This window comes from Nicotiana sylvestris, chromosome 3, assembly GCF_000393655.2.
Source record: "Nicotiana sylvestris chromosome 3, ASM39365v2, whole genome shotgun sequence".
Taxonomy (NCBI): domain Eukaryota; kingdom Viridiplantae; phylum Streptophyta; class Magnoliopsida; order Solanales; family Solanaceae; genus Nicotiana; species Nicotiana sylvestris.
The window spans coordinates 53,987,504-54,001,310 of record NC_091059.1 but is presented as its reverse complement, the minus strand read 5'-3'; the positions used below and the strand labels follow the sequence as shown (position 1 = coordinate 54,001,310).

Here is a 13,807-nt window from a genome sequence, read left to right as displayed (position 1 = left end):
TCTATTTTAGCTCCCAATTATATGAGAGCTTGTGTTAGCTCCAATTATATGAGTGGTAAATCAGTTCAAATAGTTAAGCTTTTTCCTATCTATTTTGCTAAATAAACCACTCTATAAGTCACATGTTTGTTTGACTTTACTATCTCAATAGACAGAAAGGGATAATTTGTCATTGTTTTTAACTTCTGGATGCGAAATATGTTGAGGTCTTCTGCTCTTTAACCTTCTTAATTTCTTCAGTTTATTTTTCTTTAGGAGTAATTTTTATTTCAATAACACACAACTAACTTGCTGTAAAATATGAAGAAAATAGTTTACATGTGATGATAATTAAGCATAAAATTATCATGTGTACCTTCCTTATTTTAGTTCTACTCTATTTACTAATTGTCCAGATATTAAGCCTTCCTGTTTTCCATTTTAACTTTGTTACTTTCATGCTTTTCTAGAGACTATATATATTTAAATAAAGTTGTGCATGCCCGAATGGTAAAACCCAAAAATAAAGTTGCTACTTGACTTATTTGGTTTCTTTAGTTGTTTAATTATTTTATATTTACTGTCACTTGTTGTATTTTTTGTTTTGTATTTTATTATGATTATATTACAGATATGGAATCTAAGGGGAAGGAGAAAATAAAATCTAAGAAGAAAAAACAATCTGTTCCAACTTCCTCAACTATGCCAAATATGAGTCATCCTCTTCCTCATCCTCCTCAATCGACTTCATTGTCATCCACCATGTTTACTATCCCCGCTCCATCTAATAATTCAGTTCAGTATTATTCTATGCCTGCTAAAGGCGGTCAAAGTAACACCGTTTTTAACTTTGTACCCACATCTTTTATACCATTATCTTCACCGGGCTTTCATGGTGGCTCACCAGCTGTTGTACCCTCGGTCTTTTATGGTAGTCAACATACTGACTCACCAGCTGTTTCACCCCCGGGCTTTCATGGTAGTCAGCATACTGGCTCACCAGCTGCTGCACCCCCGAGCTTTCATGGTAGTCAGCATACTGGCTTACCAGCTGTTGAACCCCCGAGCTTTCATGGTAGTCAGCATGATGGTGCATCTTTTGTTGCTCCATCATCTTCCAGTCCATCATCATCATCCATTCCCAGCATATCTAGGTTGGATATTGGATTCTCTCGCCCAGCTACATCTAGTGCTGCTTCTGCACCATCTCATAGATGCAGGTAGAATCTTGGAGGGAATGTACAATTTAATAGTTATAATCGATTGATAATCGTCCACCACAAGGATGGGTAATAAGGTTCTTATACAAATTTTTATGTTTTGAATGTACATTTAGATACGTTAACATTAAGGAGTATTTATTTGCAATTAAAAGGTGTTTATTAATTATATATATGTTAACTTTAATGCAGGTTTTTGCCATCCTTTCAAGCTACACATTTGGTTACAGATTCTATGAAGCCATTTTATCATGAGCCGTGGACTTCTTGGGGAAAGATACCGTATAGCATCAGAGAGCAAATGTGGAATCAATTTAGGGTAAAAATTAATTATATTTATTACTAATTATCGTCTTCATCTAATGTTACTTTTTTATATTGCAGACAAGGTGTACATGGCATCCTCAGCATCAAAATGCAATAAATAGTATTTTCGAGAAGAAAGCTGCTATAAGGATTAAAGATACTATGTGCGCTGCTCGAAATTCCGGTAAAATGCCGGAATGATTAAGAGAAGATGTTTGGGATAAACTTCTTGAGAAATGGAATACCCCAGAATGGAAGGCAAAGAGTGAACAAGCAAAGGCAAACCGTGCCTCTAAAAACGGTGGCTCGTTGCATACAGGAGGTTCAATTACTTTTGAGGCCCATAAACTAAGAATGGTAATTATTTATAAAAAAATTCTTAGTTTTACATATAGAATTTTACGTTTGTAAAGTCTAACTCATACTTTTTCTTATGAAGGAAAAGGAAAGAGGGTGAGATGTGAGTTACGCTGAGGTCTTCGAGGAGTTGCATAAGAAAAAGAAAAAGGATGGTATAAGAGAACACTGGGTGGAGACGCGTGCATCAGACACATATGTAAAATTCTAACTTCATAATTATTTATGGTTTATTAATATTAGTTTGTTTACATAATAGTCATGATTTTCATTTTAGGAAGATTATCATAAAAGGTTGGAAGAATAGCAACAAACTCAGCTTCCTTCAACTCAACCAACACCTGATAATATGGCTTCATTGTGGACAGAGGCAGCGGGTGGAGCAAACAAAGGCAGAGTCTACGGACTAGGAGTACATCGACCTATAGGTCATCCAAACCCACTCTTAGCCAATTCTTCTCCTCAAAATCAAGAATAGATGGAAGATATGAGAAACGAAATTCGTGGATTGAAGCAACAATTGGACTTCCAATACAGAACATTTGTTAAGATGCAGAAATTCATGCGTAAACATGGGCATGATTTATCTGATGATGAGGATGAACAAACTGAATCTGATGTGTAGTAGTTTAGTTGTGATATTTTGGTTGATTGGTAAACTTGAATGTGAGAAACAACTTTAATTTATGTATTGCTTTTAAACTTGAATATGGGCTGCTATTTGGATGTTTTTATGCCCAAAATTGTTAGGTTTAAATGTTGGTATTGTTGGTTTAAGTTGTGTTAATGGTTGGCATTGTTGGTTTAGAATTTGTTAATGTATTGTTAATTTAGATAGTGTTAATGTATTGTTGGTTCGTATTATTATATTAATGTATCGTTGGTTTAGATTGTTGGTTGGTATTTTTTGTTTGTGATAGTTTGACAGGTCGTGTAGCTCGAAATTGGGTAGAATTCTGCCCAGTTTTGTACAAATTCCGACTGAAACGGTCGGAAAGCTCCCTAGATTTAACAATAAATTGTCAGATTTTTGACTGATTCGGTCGGAAAGTTTTTTCTAAAAAAATTATTATTCAGAAATTTTCGACGGATTCCGTCGGAAATTAAATAAAATTTAATTTTTAATTATTAATTTCCGGCAGATTCAGTTGGAAATTTCAAAAAAAAAATATTCAACAGTTTTCGACGGATTTCGTCGGAAAATAAATAAAATTTAATTTTTAATTATTAACTTTCCTTGTATTATTACGACCGATTCAGTCGGTAAATTTCGACCACTTTAGTCGGAAAGGTGAATTATTTGGTAGTCTGACCTTTTCGAAATTTGCGACCACTTTAGTCGGAAATCACCAACGGATTCGGTCGGAAATTATTTTCCGACCAACTTTTTTCCGACCGACCAAATTCGGTCGGAAAGTAGTCGGAAATACGTGATTTCCGACCGAATTCCGACCGTTTTGGCCGTCGAAAATCTGCCATTTTCTAGTAGTGACTTCGGTGTTTGACCACATCTGTCTTAAAGATTACTATTACACGCGTCAATCAACGTCTGACACGTGTCATAAATCGTTAAAAAAAACTGAAAAAAAACCTCTGCCCCCCGCCCCCACTCCTCATCTTCCCAAAGAAAAAAATACAGAAAAAAAACCCCCACCCCCTCCTCATCTCCCCAACCCCATCATCTTCTCCACCACCACCATACTACCACCAACCCTTCCACTACAAACACCTTCTTCCCCAACTATAGATTGAACTCTTTGCCCGATTTTTAACAAGTTTTAACAACATCCATCATAAATCCTTATAGAAATTTCAAAATCAAGCTCAAAAAGCTTCAAACTTGTTAATGGTGTTTTTTGAATTTTATCAAATTTAATCACCTAAATAAATTTTTATTCAACAATAATCACGAATTCAAACTAATTTTCTAGGTCATGGAACACCAAATTCAACAAGACCCGATTAAATTTTCAAGCTTTTTCAAAAGGTCAATAATGATGATTTTTATAAGACCCAATAGCTCCTCTTTTCTTCTTCCTTTTCTTTTTCTTCTTAGTCATGGGGGTTGAAGAGACGAAACATGAAGGGCTATACAAAATTAGGATGGAGGTTGGGGAAGAAGACGAAACAGGGGGAAGGAATCGCTGGGGTGTGAGTTTGGGAAGAAGAAATGGGTTATATTTTTTTCTCTTTAATTTGTAAAGAAAATAGTTAAAAAGGAAAAAATAAAATAAAAAACTTAATTTCAGATGAATTTTGTAGTTTTCATGCGCTTCTTTTATGTGTAATACACGTATATGACACATGGCAAAAGAGGTGTGTAATTGACACACTTTTAAAAGTTTTAGTGTGTAATACTATTTCCGTGTTTAATAGGTGTGTAAGAGAGATTTAAGTACAAGGTCGATGGGTAAAGTATGTATTTTGATAATTTTTTACCAAAACTATCTTTCAATTCGTCGAGATCCATTGGGTGAGCTCTAAGACTCATCAAAATCTCTCTTTTCAACATTGGCAACAACTCTTAAGACGAGTCATTTCGTCGGCTGCAGTGTCCTCGACGTTGAAGGAGGCTTTCTTAGTTTTCTTTTATATGTTTTATAAAAATATTAGTTCCATTATTTTTAATATCTCTTAGTCTAAGTAGTAGTGGCAAAATGGTTAAAAGAAAATAGTTAATCATCCATATTATTCTTTAAAAATGGGTTGGATAATGAATTTTTTAAAAACGGGTCAAATATGGATAAGAACCATATTATCCATTAGAAATGGATAACCAATGAGTAACCAATGTATAATCAATGGGTAACCAATTTATAACCAATGAGTTTAACTTTTATATTTATAAAACCTCAAATTGAGGGTTCCTCTAGTTTGGAGAATAGAAATTCTCCCAAAAGTGATCATATTTAACAAATTATGGATAATGTAGTTACCTATATTATTCGTCGGTTAATCTTTTTTATCCGTATTAAATATGGGTCGGGTCAGATAATTGATTCATTTTTGTTTTCGACCCGAATCATATCTGACCCGCCATTTTGCCACTCCTAATTCCATGTATTTTAATGGTCAAAGTTGTCTGCCAAATTTTTAGAATCTAGAAACGCGTAAATGATAGATTCGATCAAATTTTCAACGCCCGAAATTGGGCAATTTTTTCCTAGTCTACCCAGCTAGCCATGGATTGCATAACGAAGATGTGGTCGGTCTTGAAGAAATTTAGGAAGGAAGAAGAAGATGTACCAAATCTGTTCCTACAAAATGGAAGTGCACTGTTGGAAGAGCTTATTTCTTTTTCTAGTGGAACATATGACATTCCTATCCGTAGTTACAGTGCTCAACAACTTGTTAAGGCCACAAACAACTTCGCTGGACGTGTCCATGCTAGCACCTACGGTTACATCTGTAGAGGAACTCTGCAAGGCCGCTCTATCTTGGACAAAATGTTCATAAATATTCCAGGTAACCAACCATGTGGAGGCGGAGCCAAGTTTTCAAGCATATGAGTTCAGAAATTTTAAGTTATTGGGTTCTAAATTAACAATTTATACATATTCAATGAATCTTTTAAGATAAATACAGAGTTCGAACCAAAGCTACTTGGTTCGGCCGAACCCACTCTCGACACTCTAGCTCCGCCCCTGTGTGTTGTAAGAGAGTGGGTTCTCAAATTAATTCATAATTTTATCTATGCGTGTTTTTAGCTTAAATATATATGGTTCACAAAGTAGTGTAGTAGGTATAGTTGTGTTGAATTAAAATCTTGGATCCGCCTTTGCAGGTAATCCGGCCTCACATTCCGACTTTGACATTCTTGCTGGAGCTGTACGTGACATTGCAGTCACATCACTAATGAGCAGAAATAAGAATGTTTTAAAGATTATAGGTTGTTGTTTGGAATTCAGATATCCAGCACTAGTGTATGAGGATGCCAGATTCGAGATTCTCGCTAATTTCCTTGACCCCAATTGCGATAAATTGTTAAGTTGGAAAAGTAGATTGAAGATTGCCAAAAGCATTGCCAGTGCAATTCTTTATCTACACACTGCATTTCCAACTCCCATTATCTACAGGATCTTGAACCCCCATAACATTATCTTGGACCATCATTGTGTTCCCAAACTGTTTGATTTCTCATTTGTTATTTCTCTTCCTCCTGGAGAGTTGCAAGTGGAAGATGACTTGATTTGGATTCCTGGCTATTTCGATCCAGAGTACCAATCTTCAAGGTTTGTCACTCAAAAGACCGACGTCTATAGTTTTGGTGTGCTTCTACTTGTGCTCTTAAATGGACAAGGTCCTATATGCAGGGCCAATGAAGATGATCCAGAACACATTGTGAATTATGTAAATGACCATATTCACAAGGACGATCAATTCAAGCAGATTGTGGACCCTAAAATCTTGAACGAATCGAGTGTAAATCATCAACAGCTACAAGCTTTCATTAATATCACTTTAAGATGTGTCCAGGCTAAGGGAGAAAATAGACCAGATATGCTCGATATTGCAAGAAAGATCCTGCAATTTGAGTAATGTGTGTACAACTGATTCATAGGCTCTAGAAAGATTTCTTCTTGAATCTATGGTTATGCAGTGTTACAATTTAGAATGTCGTATGTAGTCAAGAACATTGCATATTTCTAGAAGTGCAAGAGTCAAATTAATTGTTTTCTTGTTGAAATTCATCATATACTTGTCCCACAAGACATGCCAAACATAATCAGTGTCGCAAAAGAACTCGAGAATCAACATGTTGTTTGCATCAGCAAGAGAATGAACATTTCTAACTTCCGGAGGCTAACTTTGTCAAATGCAGTCAAACCTCATAGTATAACTTGGTTTTCAGACTCAGTGGAGAATGTAGAATTTAAATGTTGTGGGTTCTGAGTCGATAGAGTTATTTTTGAAGTATATATCCAACTCAATCTGTACTTATTTCATACATTATATAGAGTCCGACCTCAAAATATTAGCTTCTCTTGATCTGTCAACCCATGGTTGAATCTGTCACTGTTCTTGTGTTCAGACTCTTCTGTAGGCAAGAATTTTGACAATCAATGTCTACCTTGACATTATCTAGCAAAACAAAATGGAGTGTTCTGGTAAGAAAAGGTTCATATTATGCAAGGAAAGCAAAACAAGAAGCAGCAAAAAGAAGCCTGCTATCAACAGGGCTCTTGCTAGAGGGTTGATCTATCCCTTTGTTGCATTGTCTTACAACCCAGTCCATATGGCTATGAGCTCTCCGAGGGGCATTTGTATCTATACTCATTTTTGATGTCACAATTGAAGTTATACCCACTTTGCACAAATATTTGCAAGTCTACCCATAGTAGGATCAACTTCATACTTATCGGGACTGAAGTTAAAAAAAATGCAAAAATTGCACTTAAGATGCATTTAAAGCCAAATAGGTTTGTAGTGCAATAAATATTTTCATTCACTTAGCCAAATTAAAGGTGTAGGGAGAGAACAAAACCCGGAGAAGGTAATTTCGAGTCCATTTCCAAGGCATGAAATCTTAATGACATAAACAAGGCATTGCTGGTTCTTTAAAAATGAAAATGGCAGACCCAAACCAAATGATATTCACAATATATACAAGTGACAAACAGAAGGGGCAGTTACATAGCGTATAGCATTTGTCTGGGTAATAGACTATAGACAAAAAGCATAGAGGCACGTATACTGATACTAGCGGAACAAATTATATATTGCAAAATTATCCTTTTTCTTCAATACAAGTGGCAAATAGAGTTCACACTTGAAAATTATACAACATTAGTTTGTCAACAAGGATAACAATGGGATTTGTATTACAGGTAACTTGATACAACACCACAAACAGAGGACGAAAAAAAAAAAAATACAAACAGAGGACAAGAAGAGTCTCAGCACCAAAATTCCCGGTTTCTGATGGAGACTTGATTATCCACTCGAGAGTTGTTCTCAAGAGTCCACTTTTCAAAAGTACAGTCGACAAAGTCATAGTAGCCACCATGAATTAAGAGCTCCCCTTTATTCACCTTGTCCTTAATCCATGGGTACGTAAACAAATTCATCAATGAGCAGTTGACTGATTCCTGGATGTACAAGTATGTGCATTGCGTCAATACTCAGAATAGCTTGTGCATGCATACACACAGAAAATTCTACAAGTTACAATGTCTAACTGCAATTTCGAATTCCTCATTCCAGATTAGGCCACCCATTCCAATTACAAAATACACATAATCCAGCAAACTTTTACAGCATCAGCATGCACACACCGACACTCAGCACTCTATTTTGAAAGCACTGACACATGAATTCGCGCTAAGAAGCATTCAGTATTATATATTGCATATAATTCAAATTAGCAGGACCGGGTGGAGCATGTGACTCTGAAACTAGACATGATTTTTTTCTGAAGGGAAAAGAAATTATGAAGAAATAATTAATACGTGCAACTATTAAGTGTCTAAAAAAAAAAGTGGCAAAATGTATGGAAGTTCTAGCCAAAAGAAAGAGGAAGACACATGCATTCCAGTGATCAGAAAGGATCCATGGCATGACTTTGGGTGGTTATACCTCAAGTGTATTTAAACTGCATTATAACAAAAACATAAATGAAGTGTGGAAAGGAGATTGCACCTTCTCACAGTGCTTGCATTGCTGGTCAAAGCTGAGGTTGGAAGCAGCAGCTTTTGTGCTTGCCCGGGCAGACTTTCCAACTACTACCCAACTTCTAATGAAGCTACAAGGAATTAATAGAAGAGCTTATTACACAGCAAGACTATTTTACGGCTTTTCATAAAGCAATTAGTTTGTTAGAGCCTCTAACAAAACTTAGTAAGAAGAGACACTAGCCAAACCTTGAAGGTGTTTCATTGTCCATACTCATTAAGGCACGAATGCCTCCACAGCGGCTGTGACCAATGACTAATATGTTTTGGACCTGCAGATAAAAGAAGACAAACCCGAAAACTTGAGAGAAAAGAAAAGATGAGAGACTAATCGCCGCAAGTCCCCACTCCCTTTCCCAAAAGATAAAAAATAAATGTAAGAAAAGAGGGCATGAACCAAAGAGAATCAAGTAGAAAATTAGAGGAATTTGAATAGGAACTTCAATCTCATTGGTGATGACCAAAAGTAAATAATCTCATCATCGCAAGTGTCTCTTGTGTTTTGGAACATTTATGACTTATAACACATAACTTACATCAAGTTGAATAAAGTAAATTCATCATCAAAATCATGTTTTAGAATGTCAATGAGTTCCAGTCCAGTTAAATCGAAGGTCTCGGAATTACGTCATCGCGACATCCTGTTTAGAATTTCACTTCTCAACTAACTCGATTCCATATTCTACAAATTCTTATCACCCTAACAAAGCATAAAGATAATAGAAACAGGCATCTCAGCAGAATATAAAAGGAAACATCACATTGTAGAATTGTTGTACAAATACTACTCACTTTGAGAGTATTAACAGCAAACTCAAGGGCTGCATTTGTTTCTGAAGGACCATTCTGCACAAGAAGAAAATTGAAAACGTTTATTCTGAGCATTGTTAATACACATCCTTAGCATTGCAACGCTTGTTCACCAACAAGGAAAACGACATTTATTAAGTGCAAGTGCAGTATGCATCACCTCATAGGGAGGCACCAGATTTGCCACATTGCGGACTACAAAGGCTTCTCCTGGTTGAAATCCTAGTATGTTCGAGGGACACACACGAGAGTCTGCACAAGAAATTACCATAAACTGCCCTTCAAATTGTCAGTCGAGATCTTCAACACATGACCACAAAAATAACTTTATGGATTGTAATATGGAAAGGAAGGGAAAAGAAGAACAAAATACAGACACGAAAAATAGAAGGAAAAATGAAGAGAAATGTTTTGTGTTCTCTCCACTTTCCTTCCTCTTTCCATTATTAAACCAGACAAGGGAAAGGGAAATTCCTTGTCTCATTAATTTCCAAGTAACATCAAAATTGAGTACCAGCACAAAATCCATGCTTGGAAAATGTCTAAAAGGTGAAAGAAAGTTACCTTTGGTGATTGTGTTTCTGCAAGACTTTGAAAATGCTCCAAATTTTTCCTAGTCCAAACGAAGGAAACAAAAATCAAACGAAAAGAAGCCTTTACTGTCAAACATGCTAAACAACAGTAGCAGCTTCTGATGGTGCGTACATGTATTTGTCCTTCTTGTAATTCAAAAATCTATGCTTCAACGTGGTGAATTCATTTGATTCACTTTCGGTCACAACACTCATCTCTTTTTCATCCATCATTTCTTTGGTTAGGGTCATTGGTTCCTTCAAGGCTTTCAATTTTAGAGCAGAGTTATACCTGCAGCTTAAAAGTTATATTCTGAAATCAATTCGTGAAATTTATATATTGATGGTAAAGCTAGAAGCTCTTAATGCATGAACACAAGGAATTCTGCAATAAACTGGCAGTGACTGGTCCAAATAGAAAAAAGGCAGGCTCATTGCCCAAATAGGATGATCAAGTACGGGAACCAGGAAAAGAACCTATCTTTACATGAGGCATTGATTATTTATAGTTACAATAATTTATGCAATATCAAAGAAATTGAATTGTAAGGAGTTCTAAGCAAATAAAAGAATCTTAGCCTGGAAAGAAGTCAAAGGGAAATCCTGAGCAAGACCTTACTTTTTAAGCTACCAATCACACAACAAAATTGATACTTCAAAACAAAACTGCGCATCACTAAAATTTAGATACCAAAATTCTTAGATAGACGCTTTGAATTTTTTTGGAAAAGCAATAATATGGGTACACATATAACACCTCATTTCTAAGATAAAACACTATAAAGGCATAAACAAAAAATGTAAAAGCTTTGCATTCCGAGAAGAAAGTGAATCTGGGGGGATAACTAGGAAAGGAAAGAAAGAGCGGGGTCTAACGATTCCAAAGCTTACTTGGGCAAATTCAACAATCTGAAATGGGGTTGTTCAATTCCCAAGAATCTCAACTGGGTCCTCAAGATCTGCACCAATTAGCCAACTCCCGCATCAAAAAAGCAAGAAATAAAACAAAAGCAGCAGAAAGATGAGATTGTTTTACCCTTGAATGATCCACAGAGGAGGAGTTACAGAGGGAGGATGATTGAATAACAGACCGAGCCATGACAGAGAACTTGCAAAAAGGGCTTTGTTGATTACTAGCCGTGCAGGTTTATTATAGTTAAAAACTTAAGAAGTTAGTTTGTAGTTTGTACCATGTGAAGTTGTTGGTTGGATCTAACTACATGTATATTATAGTATTGTGTAGTGAGTGACAGGCAACTGTTCCTCTCCAAGAAAGACGGAGAAACCAAAGTCTTTTAAATCCGAGGCACTCCTATTTTCAAAAAAAGATATTTGGCTATCGCCAGTTTAAAAGGTACAACAATTGAACGTAGTTTACAATTAGCTTACGCAGCTGTCACATTGTGCAAAATTATTCCTATTTCGACAATAACGACTTCCTTGTTAAAACGGCTCTTCGTTCAATCTAAAGGTCAATCTAGCTCGTCTTGGGCTCCATATGATCCTATGGGCCATTAATGACATTACAGATTATAGTTAGGGTTTAGGTTGGACTTCTAATTTTCACTTTAATGCTAACCTCAACCTGTGTCCAGATTTTTAGCTTTCCGAACAGACCATAGTTTTCCAAACATAACTAGCCAATATCTAAAGAAAATTTGCAAAATTATAGCAACATTAGTTATTTTCATCAACGGCACCTAAATATTTACATATCCTAATAGCTGTCAAATAAATGATCCTAAAAGTCAGCTGGACAATAATCAATCCCATAGGAAACTGTTCCTATTTTTTTGCTCAAATTTTTAATCTTCCATAACTGGTACAATCCTTCCATTTTTTTGTCTTCCCTTTTATAATGCCTTTCTTTCTTATTTTCTTATGCAAAATTCTTCTTTGCATTTCCTTCGTTAGAGTTTAAATTTAGGTAATAACATATTATTTTAACATGTTATAACTTTGATCGGTGGTGCTTATATATTTTCGATTTAAATGGTATATGTAATAAGTTATATAATAGTGGTATATATAAAGTATAATACACATTTATAAAGAATATGTATGGTATATTTTGTTTATTTACACATTATGATTTGTTTATTTACATATTATGATGTATATATATAAAATTTATATGTGGTATAAAATACATATAAAAATTATATATGACATATTGATGGAATATTTACATTATAAATTATCACAATATAATATACTTGAAATATATTAAAGGTATATTATGAGTAAAAAATAAAATTATACAGTAAAAAGTTTGAAACTTAAAGAAAAAAAATACTAAAATTCCCATTGTGCAACCTCGTTAAAGAGCGGATTATTTTTTAGATATTCTTTTTTTAGAATCTTTGATATATTTGGTAAGTGTTATTTATGGAAGAGAAGAAGAAAATTATGGAAGAGAGAGGGAAAATGGATCCCTTAGTTAATGAGTTACCAACATGAAAATGCTAAAAAAGTAAAAAAATGTGCCAGTTTTGGAATAAACAAGGATTACTATCATTTATCAAAATAGTTTTTAAAAAGAGAGCAACCATGTAAAAATTTCGTTGCGGAAACTATTCATTTTGGCTTCCAAAGTAAAAAAAAAAAAAAAATATTACTTAATATTAATCAATTTATAAAATTCTATGAATTTGATCAAATGCTACTAATCTTAGTCTAATTGGCTCCCTCTCTTTATCTACCTCCTCCCTCCCCCCTCTTTCTCCCTCACGTAACCAATTGTTAGAAAAACTCCGATAACATATACCAATATGTAGAAATGGCAATGGGGCTGCGGGTGCGGGGCAAGATGCGGTGCGGGTGCGGGGGAACACAATTGCGGGGCGGGGAGGGGGTGCGGCGGGCAGGTTGATGAAAATCTTTTTAAAACTTTAGCGGGGCGGGTTGCAGGTTACAACTTTTTTCTATACCAGCTTCGTTTCATTTAAATGCACTAACCTTGAATTTCACTTCATCGCCTCCAATGACTCTCGTTCTCTCAATTTGGCTTTTCTTTAGATTGGTTTTGACCTTTTCAATGTATAGTTTCATAGATAATTAATGTCACTAAGTTACATTTATTTGTTACAAGTATTTATTTGACTAATACCTATCCAATCATTATAGAAAGAAAGATTTTTCCCGAGTACTTACACCAACTTAGAAAAGCTGACGTAATTAATTTACAGAATAACAGTTTGAGTTTCATTGCTAATGTCTAATTTATAGTCATTCTCAACTAGTTCAAGTTACTCAACTGACAGAGTTTACTAATTTCTAAAAGTAAATTCCTTCCTTAGCAAACTGTAATTGTGGATTATTTATAAGGTAGTTAATATTCAAAAGATTTAAGTAAAATCTATCACATCTTCAATGCATTATACACCACTTGGTTCCTCCGGTGAAGACAAAGTACTCTCTCGGAGAATAATTGCAATATATAATATAAATAAAATTTCGAAGACAATTCATATAAATTAAAATAGGTACTTGTTCTTCAAATTAAACTCATACAAAAAGAAAAACTTCTCTTTAATGGGAAGAAATGTTTTTTTTTAAATGGGGCGGTGCGGTGCGGGTTGAGAACTGAAAATTTTACTATACGGTGAGGGTTAAAGTCGTAGCGGGTTAAGGCTGAACCCGCCCCACCCTATCACCATCCCTAATACCTTGTGAATGAGCCCATCATCAACTATAGAGCTGCTTATTTCTCGAATAGCTCATATAAGCACTTCTGTCATGACCCAATATCCCACCAAAGGTCGTGTTGACGCCTAACATTCTTGTTAGGCAAGCCAACATTCAATGACAACAATATAAGCCAATTATTAAATCATTAACAGAATTTGAAATAGATATGAAAGCAGAATTAATCTCAAAAATAACATCATGA

The 13,807-nt window shown here is 35.1% G+C and overlaps 3 protein-coding genes across 5 annotated transcripts; 2 read left to right on the top strand and 1 right to left on the bottom strand.

The window, feature by feature from the left end:
* The first annotated feature begins 612 nt into the window (after positions 1-612).
* Positions 613-2,695, top strand: LOC104239614 (uncharacterized). The gene is made up of 5 exons (XM_009794290.2): positions 613-1,199; positions 1,392-1,518; positions 1,584-1,862; positions 1,945-2,061; positions 2,140-2,695. Exons 1-3 carry the CDS (start codon positions 613-615, stop codon positions 1,704-1,706), a joined length of 837 nt encoding a protein of 278 aa, XP_009792592.1. The 3' UTR covers positions 1,707-1,862; positions 1,945-2,061; positions 2,140-2,695.
* A 2,281-nt stretch (positions 2,696-4,976) lies between these two features.
* Positions 4,977-6,556, top strand: LOC104239616 (non-functional pseudokinase ZED1-like). Of its 2 annotated transcripts, XM_009794295.2 has the most exons (3): positions 4,977-5,327; positions 5,647-6,094; positions 6,176-6,556. In XM_009794295.2, the coding sequence occupies exons 1-3, from the start codon at positions 5,045-5,047 to the stop codon at positions 6,399-6,401; spliced, it is 957 nt and encodes a 318-aa protein (XP_009792597.2). In that variant the 5' UTR covers positions 4,977-5,044; the 3' UTR covers positions 6,402-6,556. The 2 variants fall into 2 exon arrangements, with proteins under 2 accessions (XP_009792597.2, XP_009792596.2); XM_009794294.2 differs by having other exon boundaries at positions 5,647-6,556.
* A 1,004-nt stretch (positions 6,557-7,560) lies between these two features.
* LOC104239615 (beta carbonic anhydrase 5, chloroplastic-like) lies at positions 7,561-11,235 on the bottom strand. 2 transcript variants are annotated; one of them, XM_009794293.2, is made up of 9 exons: positions 10,952-11,235; positions 10,807-10,874; positions 10,049-10,207; positions 9,908-9,956; positions 9,504-9,617; positions 9,326-9,379; positions 8,723-8,805; positions 8,502-8,604; positions 7,561-7,951 (listed from the first exon to the last, which is right to left on the bottom strand). In XM_009794293.2, the coding sequence occupies exons 1-9, from the start codon at positions 11,012-11,014 to the stop codon at positions 7,760-7,762; spliced, it is 885 nt and encodes a 294-aa protein (XP_009792595.1). In that variant the 5' UTR covers positions 11,015-11,235; the 3' UTR covers positions 7,561-7,759. The 2 variants fall into 2 exon arrangements, with proteins under 2 accessions (XP_009792595.1, XP_009792594.1); XM_009794292.2 differs by having other exon boundaries at positions 10,049-10,213; positions 10,952-11,119.
* Positions 11,236-13,807: the final 2,572 nt, after the last annotated feature.

Excerpts from the sequence above, each read along its gene's own strand:
- LOC104239615 (XM_009794292.2), bottom strand. The coding sequence starts at position 11,014 with ATGGCTCGGTCTGTTATTCAATCATCCTCCCTCTGTAACTCCTCCTCT. Across the intron at positions 9,957-10,048 it reads TACAAGAAGGACAAATACAT|GAAAAATTTGGAGCATTTTC; the intron begins GTACGCACCATC and ends CGTTTGGACTAG. Across the intron at positions 9,380-9,503 it reads ATCTGGTGCCTCCCTATGAG|AATGGTCCTTCAGAAACAAA; the intron begins GTGATGCATACT and ends CTTCTTGTGCAG.
- LOC104239616 (XM_009794294.2), top strand. The coding sequence starts at position 5,045 with ATGGATTGCATAACGAAGATGTGGTCGGTCTTGAAGAAATTTAGGAAG. Across the intron at positions 5,328-5,646 it reads AATGTTCATAAATATTCCAG|GTAATCCGGCCTCACATTCC; the intron begins GTAACCAACCAT and ends CCGCCTTTGCAG.
- LOC104239614 (XM_009794290.2), top strand. The coding sequence starts at position 613 with ATGGAATCTAAGGGGAAGGAGAAAATAAAATCTAAGAAGAAAAAACAA. Across the intron at positions 1,200-1,391 it reads GCACCATCTCATAGATGCAG|GTTTTTGCCATCCTTTCAAG; the intron begins GTAGAATCTTGG and ends ACTTTAATGCAG. Across the intron at positions 1,519-1,583 it reads AAATGTGGAATCAATTTAGG|ACAAGGTGTACATGGCATCC; the intron begins GTAAAAATTAAT and ends TTTATATTGCAG.